At 41.1% G+C, this 25352-nt stretch overlaps 1 protein-coding gene across 1 annotated transcript in view; it reads left to right on the forward strand.

Annotated features, from left to right (window-relative positions):
* Positions 1–25352, forward strand: part of ARID2 (AT-rich interaction domain 2) — a 100660-nt gene that overhangs the window by 64828 nt on the left and 10480 nt on the right. The window contains exons 7-15 of the mRNA XM_075600125.1: positions 989–1055; positions 2380–2630; positions 2917–3013; positions 3098–3307; positions 4621–4788; positions 5376–5454; positions 6460–6594; positions 9676–9869; positions 10830–13684. Of these exons, the coding sequence (XP_075456240.1) occupies positions 989–1055; positions 2380–2630; positions 2917–3013; positions 3098–3307; positions 4621–4788; positions 5376–5454; positions 6460–6594; positions 9676–9869; positions 10830–13684 (4056 nt within the window). The remainder of the gene's footprint in view (positions 1–988; positions 1056–2379; positions 2631–2916; positions 3014–3097; positions 3308–4620; positions 4789–5375; positions 5455–6459; positions 6595–9675; positions 9870–10829; positions 13685–25352) is intronic.

Below are 25352 nucleotides of genomic sequence, written 5' to 3' on the forward strand. Positions count from 1 at the left end.
TAGATATATATATATATAGATATATATATTTACGTTTGCCAATTAGCCACTTGGGCGTTACAGACCTTCAGTGGCCAGTTGTTGATCGTTTTACCACCCTGTGAATTTAAACAGATGGTCTTTACCTCCAGCTTCTGAGATTACTATGGTAACTTTTAGACTGCATTGGACAAAGCTCCATTTTTTTTAAAAATCTCCTGGACACTTAATATTTTAAACTCTTATTTGCTGAATGGACCATGAGATTTAAAAAATAGAAATCACGCTGGAATGGGCCAGAACAGATTTATCAAATGAGAGGGGGGATGGGGGGCAGGAGACTGTTGCTTTAACTTGCATTGGACCTGCATTCTGTAGCCTCGTGTATCAGATGCCAGTTTAGTGACTAAATATGACACTTGGCCAAAGTTATGGGACTCGTTATTTTTAACTCCATAGCACCAAAAAGGAGGCTTAATATGCAAGCTTTCTTAAACACTTTTATTTCATGTTTACAGGGGTATAGTATCCTGAAACATATCTACCGTGCATTTCTCCTTTCAGAAAATGTCTTGGCCTGTCGTAAACTCAATAGATTGTATTTTTTAAACCCACATTGTTGCACCATTAACCCCTGAAGCACCAGGTGGATTAAAATACATATCATGATATTATCATGACCAAAAGCATTAAAAAATGTAAACGTACCATTTCGCAAGCTAATAGTGCTACTAAAGAAAAGGTGTGAGCGCGTGTGTGTATTTGTTTATATATTCCAATGTGAAAGATAAAGCAAATGTAACTTCCCCTATATTGTTAGTAAACACAATTAATTGAAGGAAGAAAAAAAAAAGGTGACACAATCTCATTTGATTGCTGCGTATCATATTTAGGTTTTTCATTGATTACCAATATTGTCATTAACAATGTACATTTACATTTTTAGTGATCTAATTGTTTTTTTTTTGTAAACTGCACATGAACATCCTATGCTTCTGCTTTGTTTCAGTTTTGGAAGGATATTGTTGATGACAGTGAAGTACGTGACCTCATTTATGACAAAAGTATATCTCAAGGTGAGCTACCTAAAAATAATTTCTCCGACTTCATACAGTATATGTTTGCTGTAATTCTGCCATAATTGTTTGATAAATGTCTTCTTTCAAATGCAATTAAAGATTGTGATATTGTTTATACTACTCATTGTCAATAACAACAATTGGTCTTTCTTGTATAGTGCTGACAATGTACGCAGTGCTGTACATAGAATTTTTGCAGGCACTAGTCCCTGCTTTTTGAGCTTAGTCTATAGATTTTTTGGTGCCTGGGGCACAGGGAGCTAGTGACTTACCCAAGGTTACAAGGAGCGGACACTGGGATTTGAACCAGGCGCCCCTGCTTTAAACACGGGATAATTGTTTTCAGTCAGTGCTTTGTATTCACTGAGCCACTGCTTCAGCAATGATCACTTAATCTCAGGAGTTTGAGAAGAGTTAATTATACACACTTTCTAATAGGACATTGGTAGCATGATGGATCATACAGGGAAAGATCAAATGTCTTGTAGCATGTTCAGGATTGACATTTGCAACGTAAGGAAACATGTAGAACGCATGTTTTTGTTTTGCAATTTATAAGGCAACATGACTGGAATTTTACTAAACAAGAAAGTACATTTAACATGAAATTACATAACTTACCCCATGAACGACATATTACCCGTTGAGTTCTATCTCAGTACTAACCTATTGCTGGAGTTCACAGCGCAGCACCACTCATCTCAACGAAAGGAGATCCCCAGTTTAGGTGATCTGAAAATGGTGAAATACCGGCACAGAGAAGACCAGCTGCGTCAGCTAATTTATGAGGCAAACATTGCAACTTCACAGCAGCATTTTTCCCATTTGTTGGCTCACTAGAATTACATGGCTGGCTCCTATTTTCTGAAGGTGCCGTAAGGTTAAAGATCCATGTCGGCTAATTGGGGGATCCCAATGATGTAAGACCACAGTGGTCCTGCTTCATGGAGCTCCAATCAAGTCTAATGTTAAGAAAACTACCATTCAGTCTTGTCTTTATAATCTTTTTATTGAAAAATGGACTGCAACCAAATGAACACAGTGTAAAGCCTAAATGATAATTGATAAATGTACAGATAAACCACCTTGCTCAAACACCATTTATATTTTGCACAGTAGTCATTTGGTTGTGCTGCATTTTTGTCCCCATCTACTGCGTCAGCATCATATGGTCTATTCTGACTCGCTCAGTCTACTTTATAGATAAAACAGTACGTTGGTATTTCGTGAACCGCACCCCATACCCACTAATCTGTTGTAATCCCTATTCATTTACTAATTTGTCTAGGTGATTTAGTCATTCTGATATTTCTTTCTGCAGAAGGAACGTCGGCAGAGTCCTTATGGGACTCCTTATTTCACCCCCCTCGGAAGCTGGGCATTAATGACATTGAAGGACAGCGTGTTCTCCAGATTGCTGTAATTCTGCGAAATCTTTCATTTGAGGAGGGCAATGTTAAGCTTTTGGCAGCTAATCGTACTTGTCTCCGTTTCCTATTATTGTCTTCTCACAGTCATTTTATTTCCCTAAGACAGTTGGGACTCGACACGTTGGGAAATATTGCAGCCGAGGTAAGGAACTGACACAATAATTACAATATCTTTTGAATGAAGGATCCTGTGCGTTTTAATTAGTCTCTTGGTTGACATATGAAACTGTCTCCGGTTGTGTATCGTGACTGACTGATTTTCACAATGCAGATGTTGTATTTATTTACATAGAAACGCAAAACATTCCTAATAAGTGGGTTTCCATGTATTTCATTATATAGTGTTTGCTTCAATTCTCTAAGTATATATAAATATTATTTTCCTGTTTAGATTTATTCTTACTGGTTTGTTTGTTTTCCAATTTCAGCTTCAGTTAGATCCCGTTGACTTTAAAACCACTCATCTAATGTTCCATACTATTACAAAATGCCTAATGTCAAGAGATCGGTTCTTAAAAATGAGGGGTAAGCCTTTAATCTAATTAGTAATTTGATAAACCTGTAGTCATGCTCATCAGATATTAAAAATGATAATTTTTACATCAACAGGCATGGAAATATTAGGGAACTTGTGTAAAGCAGAGGATAATGGAGTCCTTATTTGTGAATATGTGGATCAAGACAGCTACAAGGAAATAATGTGTCACCTTTCTTTACCGGATGTGTTGCTTGTGATCTCTACTCTTGAGGTGCTGTACATGCTCACAGAGCTGGGCGAAATGGCTTGTGTGAAGATAGCCAACGTAGAAAGAAGCGTAGGTAAGAAACGGCTTCAAAACGGACTAATTTAAAAAGTGTATGTATATATATATGTGTATATATATATATATATATACATATATATATATATATATATATATATATATATATATATATATATATATATATATATATAATCAAAAAATAAATAGATGATACCGTTCTGTGGCTACCGAAATGCTTTTATTTGTGCGAGCTTTCGAGATACACTGATCTCTTCTTCCGGCGATGTTACAATGAATGAAGCAAGGATTACTTAAAAACAGTGTCTCTTGGAATGTTATCTGTGCTGGTCCTTCCCCCGGTGTGGATGAGATTTATGGCTGGAGGTGTCAAAGGGTAACTGAAAGCAAGTGAAGAAAGAGTGTGTACGTGTATCAGTGTGAATAAAAATGAATGGAGAGCCCACAGTATAAACAGTGCTCTACACAAGGTGTGTGTGGAGTGAGAGGGGATATAAATGGTGTGGGTGGGTGTGGAAATGTGAGAGTTTGTAGCACAACTAAAAGTGTGTGTGGATACTATGTGGTCCCTATTGGTGTATAGGGATGGAAAAATATATATTTATATTTGTGTGTGTGTGTGTGACAAGAAACCTCCACCGTGACATGGTGTGCTCATGTGCATGTAATTTCCCAGAATCCCTTGCTGCAGTGGAAGCACTGTATGCTAGATGTAATAAGGGTGAAAGGCAGGGTTGCAGACCTGTCTAAGACATGTGAATGTGAACACAAGTGATTTTGTTTTTTATATATATATTTTCATATACATACATATACACACGCGCTTTTGGAGCTTTGACTAATCTCTGTGAATCCCAAAATCTTTCGGTAAATGATTTGTTTTATTCTGCTCTATTTTTAAAAGTAATCCTCCTCCCACCATCATGATTGGCCAAATAAATAAGTTAAAATGTTTTAGTGATAAATACATTTTAAAATGCTTAAAACAGCGATATAGTTTTTACAAATGCTTCTTTTGCCATGGGACTACTTTTTAAAGTATTCTCTTAAACAAATACAGGCGAATGGCTCCTCCTGTTCCAGAAGTAGTGCGGTTTGAATGTCCTGTGTAGAGAAATATGGTTTTTCCATTGGTCAGTATTGAGCAAATTATGTACAGATGTGTCCAGCTTTGTTACCTACTGATAACGCAGAATCCCAAAATTCCCATAGAATTCAATGGCAGTGATAACACAGAATATCCCACCATATTGTGCCAGGGGGACAAGTGATTTTTTTTTTTAAAGAAAGATAGTCTAATCACACCTCTCACACATGTGCTGATTTTATCCATGCCATTTGTATTTTTAGATACATTGGTATGTCTCATTTCTATGGACATACAAATGTTTGGACCTGATGCACTTACAGCAGTCAAGCTTATAGAACATCAAAGTTCTAACCACCAAGTGGTTTCGGAAATCCGCCCTCAAACAGTGGAGCATGTTCCTGTTCAAGTCAATGCAAGCCCTGTCCCAGGTTAGTTTCCTTTGGTAATAAACAAAAAAAAAACAAAGAAAAACGGCTGTTTTTTCTTCTGGGAAACCCTTTTCTTACTTGAATTAACTTTGGATTTGCGTAGCAAATTGGATTTGGTGATTTAATGTGAAGACAATTCACTATATAAAAAAATAAAAATTTGCAGAAATGTACAGGATTGGGCAAAACACGATGCTGCCCAATTTTCGCTTGTACATCTCGGCATAGATTTCAGAAATTTGCCCTTCCGTTTAAATGTTTTTATATTATGAACAAAATACTATTCTAAGGTTTTCAGCCAAATCTTATAGTAAAATGTAAGTACTATCAATCTAATGCACGTTGGGCTTTTCAGGTTCTTCTTTTTCAAGATTTCCAGTATTACTTAAAACTATTTACGTTTTAAAACACAGTATATAGTAATGATTGACATTAGTTGTATAACCTTTCCTATACTGATAAATGCTATTACATTTTTATAAGCCCTGTAATATTGGCATACAACACCTAATAAAACAAAAAAAAAATGTAGATTATTTATGGTGTGTTATTAAAACCTTTTGTTTTCATACATATGTGCCCCTTAGTACCACGGCCTGTTCCAGCACATGCTGCACCACCTGCTGGAATAGTAGAAATAGACAGTGAAAAGTTTGGTTGTCAATGGTGAGTAAAGGATCCCAGAATACATTTGTCAAGTATTTTTAGTGTTCAAATGTCGCTTGAAATCCTTATCTTGATCCGAGACTGCATATTGAAATCTTTTTATTGTACCCAAAATCCAAATGTATATACAGTACGATGTGAATGTGCTTTTAGTACCACATAGGGGTACCCCTTTTAAACTACTTTAACGTGTAGACACAAATACAGAAAGTTGCAGTTTAGTCCCATGTTCATAACACATGTACAGCAAAACAAGATGCCATTTGTATTTTGCTCATATCCATAAAGTCTGCATCTAATGTAGATGTGCTTTATATGTGATGGTCTCTTAGCTCAACAGCACACTGTTTTCAGACGGCATTGTTGATCGACCTTTTCATTTCTCCATATAATGTGAGGATGTTACATTTATATGAATGCAGCTACTAGGCTTAGTTTGAAGCTCCTCTGAGCTTTGACCAAGTAGTTCAGAGCATCCGTGGCAGAAGTGTTCATGGTAACAGGTGCCATGGCAAAGCAGTGTGAGGAATGATGTGCCCGCAGAATTAGCTGCAATATCAGTGTGTTTAAAACCTGGGCACTCTTATGGGTGCAGCATACCTCTAACATTGAAGGGTTTAACAGGAAGGCCGAAAGTGTGTATCATTGGAAACCAATAGAAGATTAACGTTTGTTGTGCATATCATTTCGCTGTGTAGATTTAGTGGTTTCACTTTGGAAAAGATATACACATTGATGCAGTCCCTTATAGCTGTCCTGGTCATAATCTGTACTGGTCTCATCCCTAACTCCCCTAAGGCAATGGAGTATGGTTCATAATATATTTAATTTATTTTTATGGCTAATGTTTCAATGTGTTGCAGGCCTTACCTGCACTGCAAATGTAAAAAGTAATTCACGATCAGATTTATATACAGAAAAAATGAGCAATTTAGGATTTTCCTGCTCATTATGGTTTAAAGCTATATCATGCAGCTGCATTTCCCCCACTTTGCTTTCATGTAGGTTAAATGCACATTTTGAAGTGAATCCTGATTGCTCAGTCTCACGAGCAGAAATGTACTCCGAATACCTCTCAACCTGCGGAAAACTAGCTCGAGGCGGAATCCTAACCTCATCTGGATTTTACAAATGTCTTAGGTATGATATCTGCAAAAGTTTATTAATATTCAGTATATATTTTGTAATTGTGTATGAATGAATATTTATTTGCCCACAGTCACAAGGTGCCAGCACTGGGACTCTAATCAGATTCACCTGCTTCAAGGGCAATAACATTACCACTAAACTACTCCGTATTATTTGTCTTGACGTACTCTTAGTGTGATAAATATAGCCATCTTTACTTTTATATTTGTTTTGAAGGGTTTTAGACATTTGAATTCCTACTCCTTGCATATATCGTCAGTGCTACAGCTTGTGTTGGTGTATGTTTAGCATTAAAGAAGGAGATATAACTTACATATATCTCAATAACCAATAGGATGTGGTCTTTTGCCAGTTATTCTTGCCCCACTCTACTGGGTGGTTTTACAGTTTCCGTGTTTCTAAAGTTGTGTGGAGGGTATCACTTGATCTGTGACTCTGACCTACCCTTTGTAATTTAACTTGCACCTTCAATTTCACAGGGACCTGCAACACAGTCCCTGTAGCAGCAAAACATCAAATAGCTTTATTTTGTTACTTACCTTAGTATTTTTACATACTTCTGAAGAGAACTATATAACAATAAGTGTAGTTGCCTGAAGACGCGAGGATTATTCTGGTGCGTGATGGGAAAGTTTGTAAATCCTTGGTTTTTGGGAGGGGAAGCCCTCAACACATTCAACTGCATTGTCAAACTATTTGTAAATGTACATCATGGGCAACATTTATTCTTCTGTCATCCCATCACATTTCTATTACTATTCACTGAGCTTACTATATTGGTTTACTAGCAAGCAGGATGAACCATGTTGTGCATGTTCTCGCTGCGATGAGCCATGTTATGCACGTTCTCGCTGCGATGAACCATGTTGTGCACGTTCTCGCTGCGATGAACCATGTTGTGCACGTTCTCGCTGCGATGAACCATGTTGTGCACGTTCTCGCTGCGATGAACCATGTTGTGCACGTTCTCGCTGCGATGAACCATGTTGTGCACGTTCTCGCTGCGATGAACCATGTTATGCACGTTCTCGCTGCGATGAACCATGTTGTGCACGTTCTCGCTGCGATGAACCATGTTGTGCACGTTCTCGCTGCGATGAACCATGTTATGCACGTTCTCGCTGCGATGAGCCATGTTGTGCACGTTCTCGCTGCGATGAACCATGTTGTGCACGTTCTCGCTGCGATGAACCATGTTGTGCACGTTCTCGCTGCGATGAACCATGTTGTGCACGTTCTCGCTGCGATGAACCATGTTGTGCACGTTCTCGCTGCGATGAACCATGTTGTGCACGTTCTCGCTGCGATGAACCATGTTGTGCACGTTCTCGCTGCGATGAGCCATGTTGTGCACGTTCTCGCTGCGATGAGCCATGTTATGCACGTTCTCGCTGCTATGAACCATGTTGTGCACGTTCTCGCTGCGATGAACCATGTTGTGCACGTTCTCGCTGCGATGAACCATGTTGTGCACGTTCTCGCTGCGATGAACCATGTTGTGCACGTTCTCGCTGCGATGAGCCATGTTATGCACGTTCTCGCTGCGATGAGCCATGTTGTGCACGTTCTCGCTGCGATGAACCATGTTATGCACGTTCTCGCTGCGATGAACCATGTTGTGCACGTTCTCGCTGCGATGAACCATGTTGTGCACGTTCTCGCTGCGATGAGCCATGTTGTGCACGTTCTCGCTGCGATGAGCCATGTTGTGCACGTTCTCGCTGCGATGAACCATGTTGTGCACGTTCTCGCTGCGATGAGCCATGTTATGCACGTTCTCGCTGCGATGAACCATGTTGTGCACGTTCTCGCTGCGATGAGCCATGTTGTGCACGTTCTCGCTGCGATGAGCCATGTTATGCACGTTCTCGCTGCGATGAACCATGTTGTGCACGTTCTCGCTGCGATGAGCCATGTTGTGCACGTTCTCGCTGCGATGAGCCATGTTGTGCACGTTCTCGCTGCGATGAACCATGTTGTGCACGTTCTCGCTGCGATGAACCATGTTGTGCACGTTCTCGCTGCGATGAGCCATGTTGTGCACGTTCTCGCTGCGATGAACCATGTTGTGCACGTTCTCGCTGCGATGAGCCATGTTGTGCACGTTCTCGCTGCGATGAACCATGTTGTGCACGTTCTCGCTGCGATGAGCCGCGTTATGCACGTTCTCGCTGCAATTACATTATGAATTAAAACTTGTGTACTTAATGCAGCACTCCTGGGAGCATTTCTGTTATTTTTATAATAGTTCTGAACACAATTACTTTCAGCTCTGGGGCCCCCTGCTTCCTGAGATACTTATTACGGAAGGGAGTAAGATCGCCAACTGAACTTGTTTGGGCTAACATAACGGCGGCTTAAATGTCTCGGGTCGTGCGTGCCAATTGGAAGCCACAATTTCATTCCTTGTGGCCTCCTATTCTCCCACATGATGCGGGACATTTAAACAGCAGAGAGGTACCGGCACCACCTACGGAGGTAAGTATTTAGGGAAGCACGGGGTCCCCGCAGCTCAAATCAATGCTGTTCAGCTCCGGAGACCCCCTGCTTCATACCTATTATTTTTTTATTTTTAACACAAAAGGCCCCCAGGAGTGCTCCTTTAAAGCAGCAATCCATACTCAAAATTGAAATAGACTTTTTTAAACAGGATTCTAAATGGATGTCCCCCTGGAACTGAACCCAGCTATTCTCCGTTCCAGGGCCCCCATGGTGTTCTGATATTTACATTTAAGGTACCTGTTTGTTTTAAAGATGGCACCTGTGATTTAGTGTCCTTGTTGATTTCCTGGGCTTGGAGGCGAACACAGACACTTGAAACTGTACGTACCTCATTAACCGGGAGTCCACCTACCTGAAAATGGCACGGTTCAGCTATCGTGGAGGACTCCCCTGTTCGAATCCTGTTTAAAAAAAAAATAATTAAACAAATTCAAGCAGCTCGGATTTGCTGCTATAAGATCAGAAACTATTGTTTGGATAAATGATACTTCTAATACAGGGGAACGGGTATGTCAAGCATTTCTTATTGCAGCAGAGGAGTGATAACCTAAATATATATTTTTTTTCCAGATCTGTATTCCCAAACCACAACATAAAGAGAGTGGAGGATCCAAATAATAATGGGCAAGCTCATATTCATGTGGTAGGAGTAAAAAAGAGGGCCTTACCACTTCCTATTCAGATGTACTATCAGCAGCAACCAGCTTCAGCTTCTGTTGTCAGGGTTGACATTGTTTCGGATATTGCTGGGACAAATCTTGCAGGTTCTTTTATTTATTTTTCTTCTTGTAACACTTAAAGGACGAGAAACTCACGAAGCATTAATTGGCAATGCATTGTAGGACCCTAAGCACAGAAAACGCAAATACTATAGTTATATTTTTTAAAAATGACACGCAGTGTCTGCCACAATATCTTTAATAAAGGATTTCAGAACCACATGCTTTTATACTTTGTCCAATAGCAAATCATTCCTACTTAGATTTGCATCAAACTGCTGTTTGGAATACAGCAGGTGGAAAATTTTAACTTCTCACAAATCCCCACAGTTTTTGAAGGCATTCTAGATCTGTATTTTCATAGATGAAATTTCAGATATATGGAGATCTGAAATTCTTTAGCACTGAAGAGAATTTATCGTGAATTGTCATCTTTATAGTAGAGTCATACTCTGCTTTTTGAGCAACATGGGCAAGCTGCCCCGTTAAAACTAAAAATAATTAATGGTTCGAAAAATGTAGTAAACGTATGTATTGAATGAACAGCAATTGTAATCATCTTACACTTACGGTGTAAACTTTATCTTAAGTCTTGCAGTTAAGAGCATCCATAGCATATTGCAGGAGCCAGAACGAGAGAGCTCAGTTTGTGAATGCAAACTTTTTTGATGTAATGTTTTTGGCCTTACCCTCCAGTGCCAGCTAGGAAAGGAGCAGTCCTTATCTTACATCTGAAATGACATCACAAACACCACTGAATCTCTCCATAGGTATTTGTGATACGACAGAGTACTGTATAGACTTAGGAAAATCTGACACATTTATGAAACTAAGGCAGCCAAGGCTTAACATTTGATTGTCTCTCTCTTTTAAAAACTTTGTATATCTTTATGTTTAATAAAATAAGCAGTCATAAATCAGAACAAAAAAAATACCATGTGAACATATTATACACACAGTATTTCTCAGACTTTTAAAATGTAATATGGATATTTGTGTTCACAGGAATGCCACAGGGCGTCGGGAACCATTTTCAGAGAGGTCCAGCAACCAACCAAGCTTCTAATCTGACTGCAACGCAAATGTCTTTTCCAATTCAAGGTGTTCACAGTGTGGCACAGACTATTTGTAGGATGCCACAAAATCAGAGTCAAACCCAGCAGCAACATACTACAGTTACTGTAATACAGAATAAAACTCCAATTTCTTGTGAAGTTGTTAAGGCCACAGTAATACAGGGCTCTGTTCCACATTCAGCTGTTCCTGTTACTATTGCTTTGGGAGGATCGACACAAGCTTCTATTGTTCAAAATCACAGCAGTGCAGGGCAGCAGGCCTCTGTTACTGTAGTAGGTTCTCAGGCATATTTCCACCATCCATCTGTTATTCAACAACAATCCCCATTACACACTGTGGTACCTGGCCAGATAACATCCGGAACCCCTGTTGCAGTTATTCAGCAAGCTGTACCCCATGGCCACATTTTTGGCAGAGTGCATAATATGCCACCAGGTACATCAGCACTTCCACAGGGTCAGCAATTAATCACCACCTCATCCCAAAATCTGCACCTCCCATCTCAGCAATCTCCAATTTCCAACCAGCAAAAGGATACTGTAATCATAACCCCACAACAGTATGTAACAACTTCATCAAATATTGTATCGGCAACCACAGTGCAGAGTTTCCACGTTGGAGCCGGGCAGGTGGTTACTATCGCTGGTGTCCAAGCCCCACAAACGTCTAGGATTGGCTTCCAGAACATTGCTCCCAAACCCCACTCTTCTCAGCAAGTATCCTCAAATGTGGTGCAACAGCCTCTCCAACAGCAGCAGCAGCAGCAACCGCAGCAGAGCGTAGTGATTGTAAGTCAGCCACATCATGGTCAGACTTATTCACCAGCCATTCACCAAATTGTACTTACTAATCCAGCTGCAATTCAGGCTGGGCAAACTGTCCAGTTAACTGGACAAACCAGCATAACTCAATCCTCTCCTTCCCCTGGACCAACTACAAACAATCAGATCCCGCCTGTAATCACATCTTCCCCTGCTACTCCAGTTTCACAAGGACCACCTCCTACTGTCAGCCAGATGCTTTCTGTAAAAAGACAACAGTTGTCACCAGCACCTCCCCAGCAGCAGGCACAAGCTCAGCAACAGGCACAAATACAAGCTCAGCAACAGCAGCCCCAGCAGATACCAGTGCAAGTTCAGCAACAGGTACAAGTACAGGTTCAACAGCAGCCAGGTGGGCAACCTACGCCGAGTGAATCCAGCCTCATAAAGCAACTACTGCTTCCGAAAAGAGGACCTTCAACACCAGGTGGAAAACTTATACTACCTGCTCCACAAATACCACCCCCAAACAATGCAAGAGCACCCAGCCCTCAGGTGGTGTATCAAGTAGCCAATAATCAGACACCTTCCTTTGGAGTCCAAGGGCAGCCTACACCTCAACAAATTCTAGTTGGACAACAAAATGTACAATTGGTCCAGAGTGCAATACAGAACCAGGCTGGAGTACAGACTGTACCAATCTCAAACTTACAAATATTACCAGGCCAGTTGATCTCAAATTCCCCAGCAACTATTTTCCAAGGAACTACTGGCAACCAAGTTACTATAACAGTTGTGCCAAATACCGGTTTTGCTACTGCAACTGTAAGCCAAGGAAATACACCTCAGATAATTTCCCCAATGAGCGGGACACAAACAGGAGTTGGGCTTCAGGTGCAAACTCTTCCTGCTGCTCTCACACAGCCAGCTGGCCAGTTACCGGGATCTGCTGCTTCTCCATTTAAAGGTGATAAGATAATTTGCCAAAAGGAGGAAGAAGCAAAAGAAGCAACAGGTTTGCACGTGCATGAACGTAAAATTGAAGTGATGGAAAATCCTTCCTGTCCAAAAGGTTCTGCAAACACCAGCAATGGAGAAACCAATGAGAATGAAGTGCAAGTGGGGAATCTTTTGAATGGTAAAAAGTATAGTGACTCTAGTCTACCTCCTTCAAACTCAGGGAAAACTCAAAATGAGACCAGTCAGTGCTCACTGGTCACTAATGGGTCATCTGTGGAAATGGGGGAAAACAGAGCTCCTGGAAAGCAGAACTCTGAACAGACTGATATGCAGGTGACTAAAAGTGACTTTAGAAGGCCCCAAGTTAATGGGATTTGTGATTTTGACAAAGGAGATGGTTCTCATTTAAGCAAAAACATTCCAAATCACAAAGCTTCCAATCATGTAGGAAATGGGGAAGTATTTCCAGTGGAGCAGCACGGACTTTTGGATTCCTCACAAGTTACTGCCAAAGGTGATCAAGTGGAAAAACTTTCTAATGGACCTCTAGTGCCCAATAGTGGGTCACATTTTGCAAGCAGCATTCATGATGCTGCTCACTTGGCAATTCAAATACATGGTGGCAACCGCACAGATTTACCCAATGGACCTATAGTTTCAAGTTTGAATTCAGATGTGCCTCAGCAACGTCCATCTGTTGTTGTCTCGCCACAATCTACAGCTTCTTTTTTACAAGGACATCACGTTATAACGGTGCCCCACACAGGGCCTAGAGTTTGTCAGCCTGTCCTTCCTGCTGATGTACGGTCTACCAATGGCACAGCAGAATGCAAACCTGTTAAGAGGCCAGCGGAAGATGATAGGGAGTCCATCTCGGCAATTCCAAATAAAGTAGGCGTGAGGATTGTTACAATCAGTGACCCCAACAATGCTGGCTGCAGTGCCACAATGGTTGCTGTGCCAGCGGGAGTTGATCCAAGCACTGTAGCTAAAGTAGCAATAGAAAGTGCTGTTCAGCAAAAGCAGCACCCACTCACTTTTGTACAAAGTATGGTTGCACAGGTAAGTTCACATTTTGAGCCTTTCCTTTTATTTTGCAAGCACTCAAAAGCCTGACATTCTTCTGTGATCATTAATGCATTGACGACAAGAATATAATTTTGTATATGCTTTAATGCATACTGAAAGTAGTTTAAAACGTTGCTTACTTAAAATAAGCTGTTGGCAAATTCAAGAGCACCAACAGTTTATAACTGCAAATGGTTGTGTGGTTTTTTTTTTGTTTTTTTTTAAATGATTGTACCATATTTTGGTTTTGTAAAATCATGTCCATATTTTGAAATGTCTTGTTGCTTTGTTGGTAGCATGGAAAAAGCCCATTAGAGGGTTAGCTATTTTTAACCCTAGTTTTCCAGTGTAGCGATTCTTCATTTTTTTTTTTTTTTTGTGAAACAAGTATTTTTTTTGCTGATGCAAGGTGCAACTTATTCACCTTTAGAGCTTATTCCTTTTTTATTTATACATTTTGTTTATGGGTAAATCAGAACTTCAATAGCAGTCAAAATGACATTTGTTTTAAGGACCGTTTAAAGCCATTTTTTTTCTATTCCATCGGGAGTTCCCAGATAAAAGGAAAACAATATTTTGCTTTACATTAATTTAGACCTGTTTCCAGAGCCCTGCTCAGTTGATGGTCAATGTGTGGAAATAAGCTTATTGTAGTGAGGATCCGTTAACTTTTGAGGCAATATAACTAGACCCAGAGGATCCTTTTAATGTAAACTTACACCAAGACGCTATGGTTCAAATGAAGGAATAATAAATAAAACGTAGTACACATTTTCTTTCAAGTGTAATTTATAAAATCTATTTTTTTATTGCTGAGCGTACTGGAGACAGAGTGAGTTTATCAAGGAATCAGTGACACCTGCTGGTGTCTTGCCTAAGGTTTCATAATCTGCTTCCAAATAAAAATGAGCTAAAATATAAATCTTTTGGAATGTGCTTTTTGAGGAGCATAATATTTTTAAATTGAATCACCTAAATTGTCCTTGGTATAAGAGCTTATTCAGGAGTGGTACATACATCGCACAGTTTAAAATGCTCAAGTTGCAACGAAGGCTTTGTGGCAGCTGAACATCTGTGTGTCTTGTGCAACTAAAGAGCTGGTAGGCAGTTGGGTTTGTTCGTTTTGGGAGGCCTGCAAATAATTATAATTCATATTTTAGTGTTCTCCCTTACCACATGTTATTTGCCTATAATAATCCTTTAAAAGTTCTCAACGTAGCCTGAGCAATTCTGAGAGTTAATACATACAGTATGTATCAGTTTGCACTCTGCACATTACGAATTCTTCATTTGTGGCTTATCTATTCCAGTATAGAAGTGCCAAGCTAGCGTAATGTGGGCAGCCTTCCAAATCAGGTTCTTTTCTCAAGATGTAACCTTCACAGCTTGCTCTAATACACGCTTTGTTTCTTGCACTGAAAAAGCAGTACAAACATGATTTTTTTTCTAGGCAATGTGGTAGACTGTATGGAACCAGTAACTCTTCAGATGGATTTTCTCATCAACGTTTAGGAAGCACTCCAAATAGCTGGGGCAGGACATAGCATGATGTACTTTTTTAGATGAAAATGCAGATGGTTGCACTTGCCCAGGCTGGAATACCATGTCTTTCAGAGTCCAACTTTTTTTTCTGTTGATCATCGTCACATATTTCATTGTGAAAATAATAGTCGTTTTCATTCTTTTTTGGGGTTGGGGGAGAAATGGCGAAACCCAATGAAAGAAAAGGTTTAGACGAAAGAGACAGGTGCAAAGTGTATTCTGCGCCATTTTTGTTTGTTTTAGTCTCCTTTGAACGTGTATTGTAGTCACTAAATCATTAGACTGCAAAACAATTTGCCATAAAGATATGGCACACACATTCCCCCCCCACCCTAAAATCAGATTACACTCCTTAATAAAAAATGAATGGTAAGAGTGATTGTGAAAGAAACGCACATACAAACATTAATACATTAAAGCAATCGTTCTCAAACTTCTCCCTCCACCCACCCCATATAAAATAACATTTCTCTTTTGGGATCATTCTTTTGAACATTATGTAACCAAGAAATCCTTTTTTTTTTTTTTTAAAGGGGGGGGGGGGATTTTTTTTGCATAGGGGAATATAGTAATTGGCGGTTGATCTAGTAAAGCTGCTTTATTTCTTTGACAGTCGGACAATTGGATTCCCAGTTATTTTTGTCATGCCCTAGCTCCGTGTGTGTGCAGTATTCACCTCTTCTCAGCCCACATGTTTTATTGCATTAAAGGAAAATGTTGTTGAAATAATTAGGACATCTAGAGCAGGGGTGCACAAACATTTCAGTCTGCGCCCCCTGCCTGCTCTCCCTCCTGCTCACGCTCCCCTCCTTACCATGTCTCTGGTGTTACCATGGCAACGTGACCCCGCGGCGTCATTTGCCTCCGCGTTGCCATGTCGCCGAGGACGAGCTGAGGGAAGTTGCAGAGGCCTCACGCGATCCCCCGGCACTTCATTTAAATGCCTTGTGGAAGAGCGCAGAGCCTCTGCAACCACTGCACCCCATGAAAATCTTGCGCACCCCAGTTTGTGTACCCCTGATCTAGAGCATATTAAGTGTGTTGATCAAAAAATGACCTTGCTAAATTGCATAAAATATAAATGAATAGGGAATAATATATTACACATTAAAATAAATGTGCTTCGTAAATTTCGAAACTCTGCTGTAAAACTCAAGCCTGTTCATTACACCTTGTAATTGATACTGCATTAAACCCCCAGTTTATGAAACTCCAAGTCGTTACAATATACATACAGTTTGGTTCCATGTACTATTGCACTTTGCATTTAAATCGGCAATCCCGCTGAATTTCATTAATTAATAAATATATATATATATTTTTTTTTTTTTCCTACCCAACTTAACCCGATGGTCCTCCAGAGCTAAACCATGCTGTTTTGTTCCCTTTGTGGACCCCACATTTCCAAAGATTATCAGAATACTTTCTAGGGTTACTCCCTGGACATTTAAATGATTGTCATGGGCGGGGGGGGGGGGGGGGGGGGAGAGGAGGGAGTCTCTGTTTCCTACTGAACAATGTGGCCTCCTATTGACCTTGTGGGACCCACAAGTTTGGCAACCATTTTGATTTCTCTAAAGGAGACGGAAAAAAACAGCGAATTGAACAAGTATCTTGGGCACCAGGGGCCCGGGTCTGTGGGGATAAAGTGTGGTTTAGCTCTGGAGGACACCCTGGGTCAAATTTTGTTAAAATATTCATTAAAAAAAATTAAATGAAAAAAAAGTTAGGTTTTTAGGAGTAGATTTGCAAAGATATAAAACCGTACCTTATATTATGAATTATATTATGAATTACCTGTTAAAATTCATCCACAGTTGTCGGTCTAATCTCCCATAGGATGGGATCGCCTTTACTGTAGTATCAGTATGTATTGACATGTACATTTTGTTTTGTTATCTTTTATTTTGTATGGTGCAAACATATTACGCAGACAATTAGTGTGAGAGGGAGGACAATAACATTATGTGTACATATATGTTAAGATAAACTGAAAAAATAGGAAGAAGGTCCCTACCCAATGAGTTTACAATCTAGTGTATTATGGAATACTTTAGTGCTTCATCTACCTTTGAAACGCAATACTGGAAAGTCTGTCTGTCTTGGAGATTAAACTAGGTGGCATGTGTAGTTTTATATATAACCACTTTAGCTATCCTGCAGATGCGACATTTCATTTTCTGGGAGTGCCTATTTCACTTCTAACCTCCACCCCCCCCACCCCCTCCCCCCCCCCCCCCCCCCCCCCCCCCCACCCCAAACACACAAATTAGACCACGCATGGAAAGATCCACAGCACCTAAAATGTTGCCCCTGGGGCCTAAAGCTGTGCTGTACTGTATCTGCCGTCTGACACTACCATCTGACCCCTCCCGGCCAATGCACACAGAGCTGCACTGTGGTCGGGAGGGGAGCAGTGTCTCACGGAGGAGTCTCTTTCTCACGGAGCCCCTCACACACTCGCCTCCTCTCACTCTTAGGAGCTCACTTCTGTCTGCATCAGAGTGACAGGAGTAGAGTTGGGGAGGGGAGGAGGGGGTGAAGGAGCGCCTGGCAGTTTCCATGCAGCAGCTGCAACAAGCATTCTGACTTCTGTACCTTGACAGGCAAGGACCAGAGGGCCACAACCCCTGTACCTCAATTCCTGCCTTCTACTGGAACTCAGCCCTTGCCCCTCCTGGGACTGTCTTTCCCCCCCCCTTTTCTGTCTGTCACTGTGTCTTGCACCTGAGAAACGCCCTCCTGCCTGCGTAACACATTTTAATATATTTCTCTCCACCCCTGAGTTACACTGCATGAAGTGTGACTTGATTTATTTTTACTTCTAAGTGGTATCTGTACATGTGATATAAGGATGTAGCTAGCATATGACTCTTGGAAAAGGCCCCCTGGCAGATTATGCTGTTCAAGAGGCTGGAGGAGAATGGTGGAAAATTGGTGATCTGAGACATTATTGGAACAATATTTTTGTTAAGAGAGAAATAGGGAATTAAATTGAGACTTTAGCTTACCACTTTAGTGCTGGCAACATATTGTGGCTAAATGCTTTGTAGGCAGGACCCTCTACCATAAATGGATTTAAAAGGAATGAAGCAATGAAATGTGCCAAACGTTGCTGATTTTATGGAATGCTTGGGGCTTCTCTGGCTGAACTAATATAATCGTTTTTTCTTCACTGATCAAAGCAATTTGAATGCAGAAAAGATCATGTAATGTTGGTGTATTGTATGGCTCTTAAAGATTGATGTTTTCTCCCGTTTTTTTTTTTTTAGTGCCAACAATGTCCACTAGTTTCAGTAAGTAATAAGTGCCCTTTGACTTTACCTATCTTGCACAATAGTTTTTAAACCGAATCAGACGTGTAAAATAGTGATTGTTTATCTTGTATTCCCATCTTTAAAACTATTGAAATATTGATACCTCTTTCTAGTTTTTCACATTTACACCAAGTAAAATGGCTTCAGTAGGGAGATTGAGATTTTGGTGCAACGTTCCAAAGTTGTTTTTTTTGTTTTGTTTTTTCCCCCAATCAGTCATAATACAGTTTTGCACGTCTTTGTATCGGGCACTACCACTCATTATATTTAAACTTACTTGGATCAAAGTTGTTTTGAGTTGCTGAAGTTATTAGCTGCATTTCCAAAGCCAATTTAATATAATTGGTTTAACCTAAATCAGGAGTGGCCAACTCCAGTTCTCAAGGGCCACCAACAGGTCAGGTTTTAAGGATATCCTGCCGCACACTGCTTGAAGCACCTGTGCTGAAGCAGGGATATCCTTAAAACCTGAACTGTTGTTGGCCCCTGGCCTAAATGTTCATGCGTGTGTCATTTGTATCAGGGCACAAGTTTTTTTTTAATTTAAGCTCTAGTTATGGAAAGTGCATTTAAGGGTAACGATAATGCACAAAGCTTTGCGAACTTTATTTTTGTGTCGCGTAGATGTTTTTTTTTCCGTTTTTTTTTCTTGAAGGTAGAATGAATCAGATAGCTGTAAAAGGAAAATGCCCTTAATTGAATACATCATTTCCATAATGGCTCAATATAATTGAGTGATAAGTATTCTCTGGAATTGCAGTGGGGTGAAGACGCATGTGTACTGTACTACCAAAGTTGTTGAAAAGATACTACTTTAAAGGACATCATATAAGTATTTTTTTCAGCTGCTTTTGGGAGGGTAGTGGCCCCTCTCTCCAAGTTGGCAGGTCAGTTTCATTTTGCCCGTTTATGACAGATCCAATGTGATCATTCTTCCTGTAATTATACAGGTAAATAAGAATTTTAACTCAGGGAGTGTTAGGATTTGCTAACGGTCATGCCTTCAAAGTGGCAGCAGGCTTAAGACGCTTTGGCCAAAGGGTTAAACTAAATGACATTTTTTTCAAGAGAATATATAGGTATTGCACTGTGTATTTTTGTCACATTGGAAGTAGCTTTGGGCATCTGTCTGTTTTTTGTTGTATACATTTAGCCACGCCCACTAGCCCTCCTTTTGACACTTATATACATATATATATATATATATATTATGTTTCAATGGTAGGGGTTTCTCAGAGCTTGTTGGGTATCTGTGTTTATTATTTTTTCTGTAATTAAATACAATTTCCAGGTCCATGCAGTATATAGCCCTATTTGGTGAAAGCTTGTGTTTAATGGAAGTAATATTTTCCTTTGCTGATCAAGTTATCTGGACTAACCTTTAATAATAATAATATAATATGTTATTGTATAGCGCTGCTAGTTTTACGTAGCGCTTTACAGAGACATTTTGCAGGCACAGGTCCCTGCCCCGTGGAGCTTACAATCTATATTTTTTAAATTGACTTGCTCAAGGTCACAAGGAGCCGACACCAGGAATCGAACCAGTCTTCAAACTCAGTGCCAGTCAGTGTCGTTACTCACTGAGCCACTCCTTCTCCCTTGGTGTGTTCATTACAAAATAGTATTTTCAGTTGTCGATAGTCAAAGGCTTCAGGGATTTGGTACAATAGCAGCACATTTTTTTTTTTAATATATGCAGTCTTTGATTACCTTTATTGAAAACGAATTACCTAACCTGCTGATCGATTCGTTCTCCCGCTTTCAATCAGCAAAATCCTGTTTTCCAGGGTTCACTAAATGGCTGCCTTTCAGTTTCAAATCAATTCTTCAGTCAGTGTAACTCAGCAGCAACAATGTATTCTTAGGCTGCACTTATAGTGACGGTGACAGCAACGCGACGTCGCTTCAAAACAAATGCATTGAATCTGTATCATGCGCTTATAGTAGGGGCGACGGAGCAACGAAGAGACATGAATCTCTGTAGTCAGTAGAATTTGATTTTTACAGAGACGGTCTCCTCGTGACAGGCTGTAACCAATCAGATAGCTTCTGATCTGATGCAGGGAGAGGGGAAATGTGTGTGTGTGTGTGTGTGGATTGTGTGTGTGTGTGGATTGTGTGTGTGTGTATTGTGTGTGTGTGTGTGGATTGTGTGTGTGTGTGGATTGTGTGTGTGTGGATTGTGTGTGTGTGTGTGGATTGTGTGTGTGTGTGGGGATTGTGTGTGTGTGTGGGGATTGTGTGTGTGTGTGGGGGGGGGGGATTGTGTGTGTGTGTGTGTGGGGGGGGATTGTGTTTGTGTGTGTGGGGGGGGATTGTGTGTGTGTGTGTGGGGGGGGATTGTGTGTGTGTGTGTGGGGGGGATTGTGTGTGTGTGGTGGGGGGGGGATTGTGTGTGTGTGGGGGGGGGGATTGTGTTTGTGTGTGTGTATGGGGGGGATTGTGTTTGTGTGTGTGTGTGGGGGGGGGGGATTGTGTGGGTGTGTGTGTGGGGGGATTGTGTGGGATTGTGTGTGGGGGGATTGTGTGGGATTGTGTGTGGGGGGGGGGATTGTGTGGGTGTGGGATTGTGTGGGTGTGGGTGTGGGATTGTGTGTGTGAGATCAGGGCCGCCAACAGAAATCATGGGGCCCAGGACAAATGAAAGGAGCAGACCCCCCGCCCCCCCCATAGCGTACCTACCACGGAAATATTTTTTTAGCCGTAACTTTTACTTAACCCCCCAATACATACAAAAACACACCCCACCCCCCAATACATCTAAAAATACCTCCCCCTCAATATATCTACAAATATACCCCACTCCCCCCCAATACATCTACAAATATACCCCACTCCCCCCCAATACATCTACAAATATTCCCCACTCCCCCCCAATACATATATAAAATACACCCCCAATACATATACCATAAAATCAGGCTTGCCTTGGGGATTATCACACAGCGGCTGGCGGGACTGCGGAGGGCCGGTGGGTGGCGGGACTGTGGGGGGCTGGCGGTGGCAGGGGCCCGGCTGCAGGTTACAGCAGTTGCTGCTGGCCCTGCCCTGCTGCAGGCACCTCTCAGTTCCACAATAGCTGCTCGTGTGTGCGCCGGGCCACCCTCTCACGCCGGTGAGGCGGAAGCTTAGCCTAGCTGACTTCCGCTGCTGTCGACCCGGCACCGGGTGCAGCGTTTTATTATTGGGGTTGTATTTGTATATGTATTGGGGGTGTATTTTTAAATGTATTGGGGGGTTAAGTAAAAGTCGTACGCTAAAATTTGTTTTTCCGTGGTAGCTGCGCTATGGGTGAGGGGGGGGGGGGGGCTCCTTTCATTTGTCCTGAGCCCCATGATTTCTGTTGGCTGCTCTGATTGTGTGTGTCTGTGTGTCTGTGTGTCTGTCAAGTGAAACACACTATTTGAACAACTTTAAAATAGTAAATTCTCCTGTAATTTAAAGTAAAATTTTAAGTAAATTTAAAGTAAAAGTACTGTAAATTCAGCATACAAACAGAAATTACAACTCCTCCCCATTTCAGCCTTCCCCCTTGCTCTTGTCCCCATCCCTCTGCCTACTGTCACTCCCCTTGTAGCTAGAGACCTCTCCCAAACTCAAATTACAACTTTCGCTTGGGCTTGAGACGTCATCTGTAGCCGTAGCTGTAGCCGGCACTGTAAGCGCAGCCTATTGCTACTGAAACCTTGTCTATGGTTACAGTTTGCAGCTCTAACAGCTGAGAATATTGGCAACAAATTATCACAAACAGGGAAAGGGTTACAAAGATTTTGCACTGCTGGGAAAGTGTTTAAAACCTTCTATAGAAAATCAAAGGATGCTCAGTATATTAATACTCATTACAAATGGCATTGAGTTGAATTTTTTTCAGTAGTAAATATCTAATACTACAGGATTGATTTATTTTTTTAAATAAACACGTAGGATATTGCATGGATTGCACCTTCAAGATCTTAGTGTGCAGCTGCACCCCAGGCATTCTCGCATTCTGCACTGGATTCACACTATAAACCCGTAACCATGAGCAAAGTGGGAAGATCCAAGCAGCAGAGACGTTTTAAAATGGCAATTACCACCAGAAGCATGGCTGCGTTGAACTCCCATCATGTTAGTATCTTTCCCCATGTGCATGTCCTGCTCCTTTTCTTTTCGTGAACAAATATGATTTCCATTAACCTTTAGTTTGAGGTTGCCATGGTCCGTTTTAAGCTCACAGACACTTAGAATTTAAAACACTAATCACATGAACAAAGCATTTAAAAAAAAAAAAAAAGAGAGAATTATTTATGGATTGCGACTTTTACATTGAGTTGAAGCCGTACAAACATATGTGAAGTTAACCTAAAAGAAAAATCCATGAATAATAAAGTGGTGTGTGTGTGTGTGTTTGTTTTTTTTTTAAATACAAAGGAAGACCAGCGCTCAACAGTATACAGCAAGTCCTTGTTTTAGGATGCTTCGTTTAAAGGCGTTAAAAATTTGCATTTTTGTTACATTTGTCACATCCTGTTTGTTCCCCAAGCATTTCTTTGAGGCGAACGCTGCAGTGGTGCTACCGATGCGGCTTTTGATGTCCGTAGCTGCTATGCTTAGGCTATCAATAATAGACCTTAGGTATTTGAATGAGTCCACTCGCTCGATTTGGGTTGCCGTCCAGTTGAAGTTGAATCTGTTGGGTACCGGTAAATATGTATTTCGTCTTTTCCATATTCATGGATAATCTGAGCTTCTTTGTATTGGCTTGCATGGCGTTCAAAGTTTCTTGGGCTGTATCCACGAAGAACGCAATGTCATCAGCGTATACAAGGTCCGTGAGAAAAAACTCGCTTCCCACTTGTACGCCAGGCCTGTCTTTTAAATGTTTTTCTGAGAATCCAATCCATGGTAATATTGAATAACATAGGCGATATTATGCAACCTTGATTGACTCCCGTGGATATGGAGAATGGCGCGGATATGTTGCCCATGTGTCTGACTCTGCACATACCTCCTTCTTAAAAAGCTCTTAGCACATTGAGAGATATCAGCCTTGAGGGCGCACCATAGCGATGGGTGATCCACACGGTCAAAAACGCACGAGAAGTCAACAAATACCATAAAGGTATCTTTTTTTGCAGCAGAGTCATATTTCTGCTAGTTGTCGAAGTGTGAAAATTTGGTCCGTACACCCTCTTCCTGGTCTAAACCCAGCCTGTTCTTCCCTGCAGTTCAATTCTCTGCATTTAAGTAGTCTGATCCGGATAATAGAAGTCAGAAGCTTGGCAGATGTTCATAGCAAGCTTATGCCCTTATAATTTTTGCAATTAGCTGGGTCGCCTTTGTGTCGGCACGATTATTGTGTCTTTAAAATCTTGTGGCACATCAGTTTTTCTCCAGAAGATGTAGGATTTTTTTTTGGTCAGCTAGGTTCTCAATCCTATGTCAGGGAGACCAGTAGCACTGATGCGGTTTGTGATACTCCTGCAAGTGGGGACTGCACCTCACTTGGGGACTGTTAGATTTGTAAACAAAGAGCCTGATGTAGAGGCTCAGAACGATCCTTTCCACTCCTTCACAGGGAAACCTCCATATAGCTGTTATGGGTGGAGGAGACACACACACACACACACACACACACACACACACACACACACACACACACACACACACACACACACGATAATGGCAAAAAGCAGGGTTTCAGACCTGTCTCTAAGACAAGAGGAAATGGTACCGTGTTCACAGCAATTCCACACAACCAACGCATTGAGAAATTTTCTTAATGCGTTGGTTGTGTGGAATTGCTGTGACCACGGTACCATTTCCTCTTGTCTACGTCATTTCCGGAAGGAGCACGCCGACACCACGAGCAGCAGTGATGGCGACTGCAGCCCTCTAAGCGGAACAACACCAAGGGTTTCGTGAGTAACAAACAAGTTATTACTTATTCATCTAACTGCAGTAATCGGGCGGAGGTGAGGCTCATTGGCACCGGACTGTGACTTAGCTTGGGGTGTCTTCTTGTGGAGATACTCCGCTGTACTTCTACCGGATTAACCAGCCCACCGACCCGAGCAATCACTGCGCCTGCTTCTACAGCTCTTAAGCATTTATTATTGTTATTGGTGTCTGTTCCAAGACGTATGGGATGGCTGCGGGTCCAATCAAGCACTGGTTTTAGTAGCCTCGGTCACACACGGGTTAATACCCAATTGCTGCTGTCTCTAAGACATGTGAATGTGCTCGCAAGTGATCTTTTTATATGCTATACGGTGGAGGGTTTTTCGGCATCTTTTTCACCCACCATAACTTATCTAATGTGCATTGAAACCTACCCAGCCTTAAAATTGCAAAGCCAGTACAACCAGCCTCACACTGATGAGACCCAAAAGGACGAGACAGCTGTCTGTGAGTAGGTTTACTGGCTATGCATCTTAACCCAGGCTGTGCTGAAAGCTGTGTAAGGCTGAGTTTATAGTGGAGAGTAGCTGTGCTCTCCAGCGCTGATGCTCACCTCTCGCTTTACCAAGCGGCTGCTTTTCATGTTCTTGCCCATCAGACAGAGCGTGTGCTCTGGTAGGCGGGGCTTGTGGGGCGGGACAGGGATCTGAGTGATGGATATGTATGTATGTGTATATATATATATGTATGATATATATAGGATATATATAGATATATCCAAAATATATATATCATATATATAAAATATATATATCTCATTTAACATATATCCCCTACATCTATGGATACAATGGATATATATATATATATATATATATATATATATATATATATATATATATATATACGTATATATATAT

Source organism: Ascaphus truei, chromosome 5 (genome assembly GCF_040206685.1).
Source record: "Ascaphus truei isolate aAscTru1 chromosome 5, aAscTru1.hap1, whole genome shotgun sequence".
Lineage (NCBI taxonomy): Eukaryota > Metazoa > Chordata > Amphibia > Anura > Ascaphidae > Ascaphus > Ascaphus truei.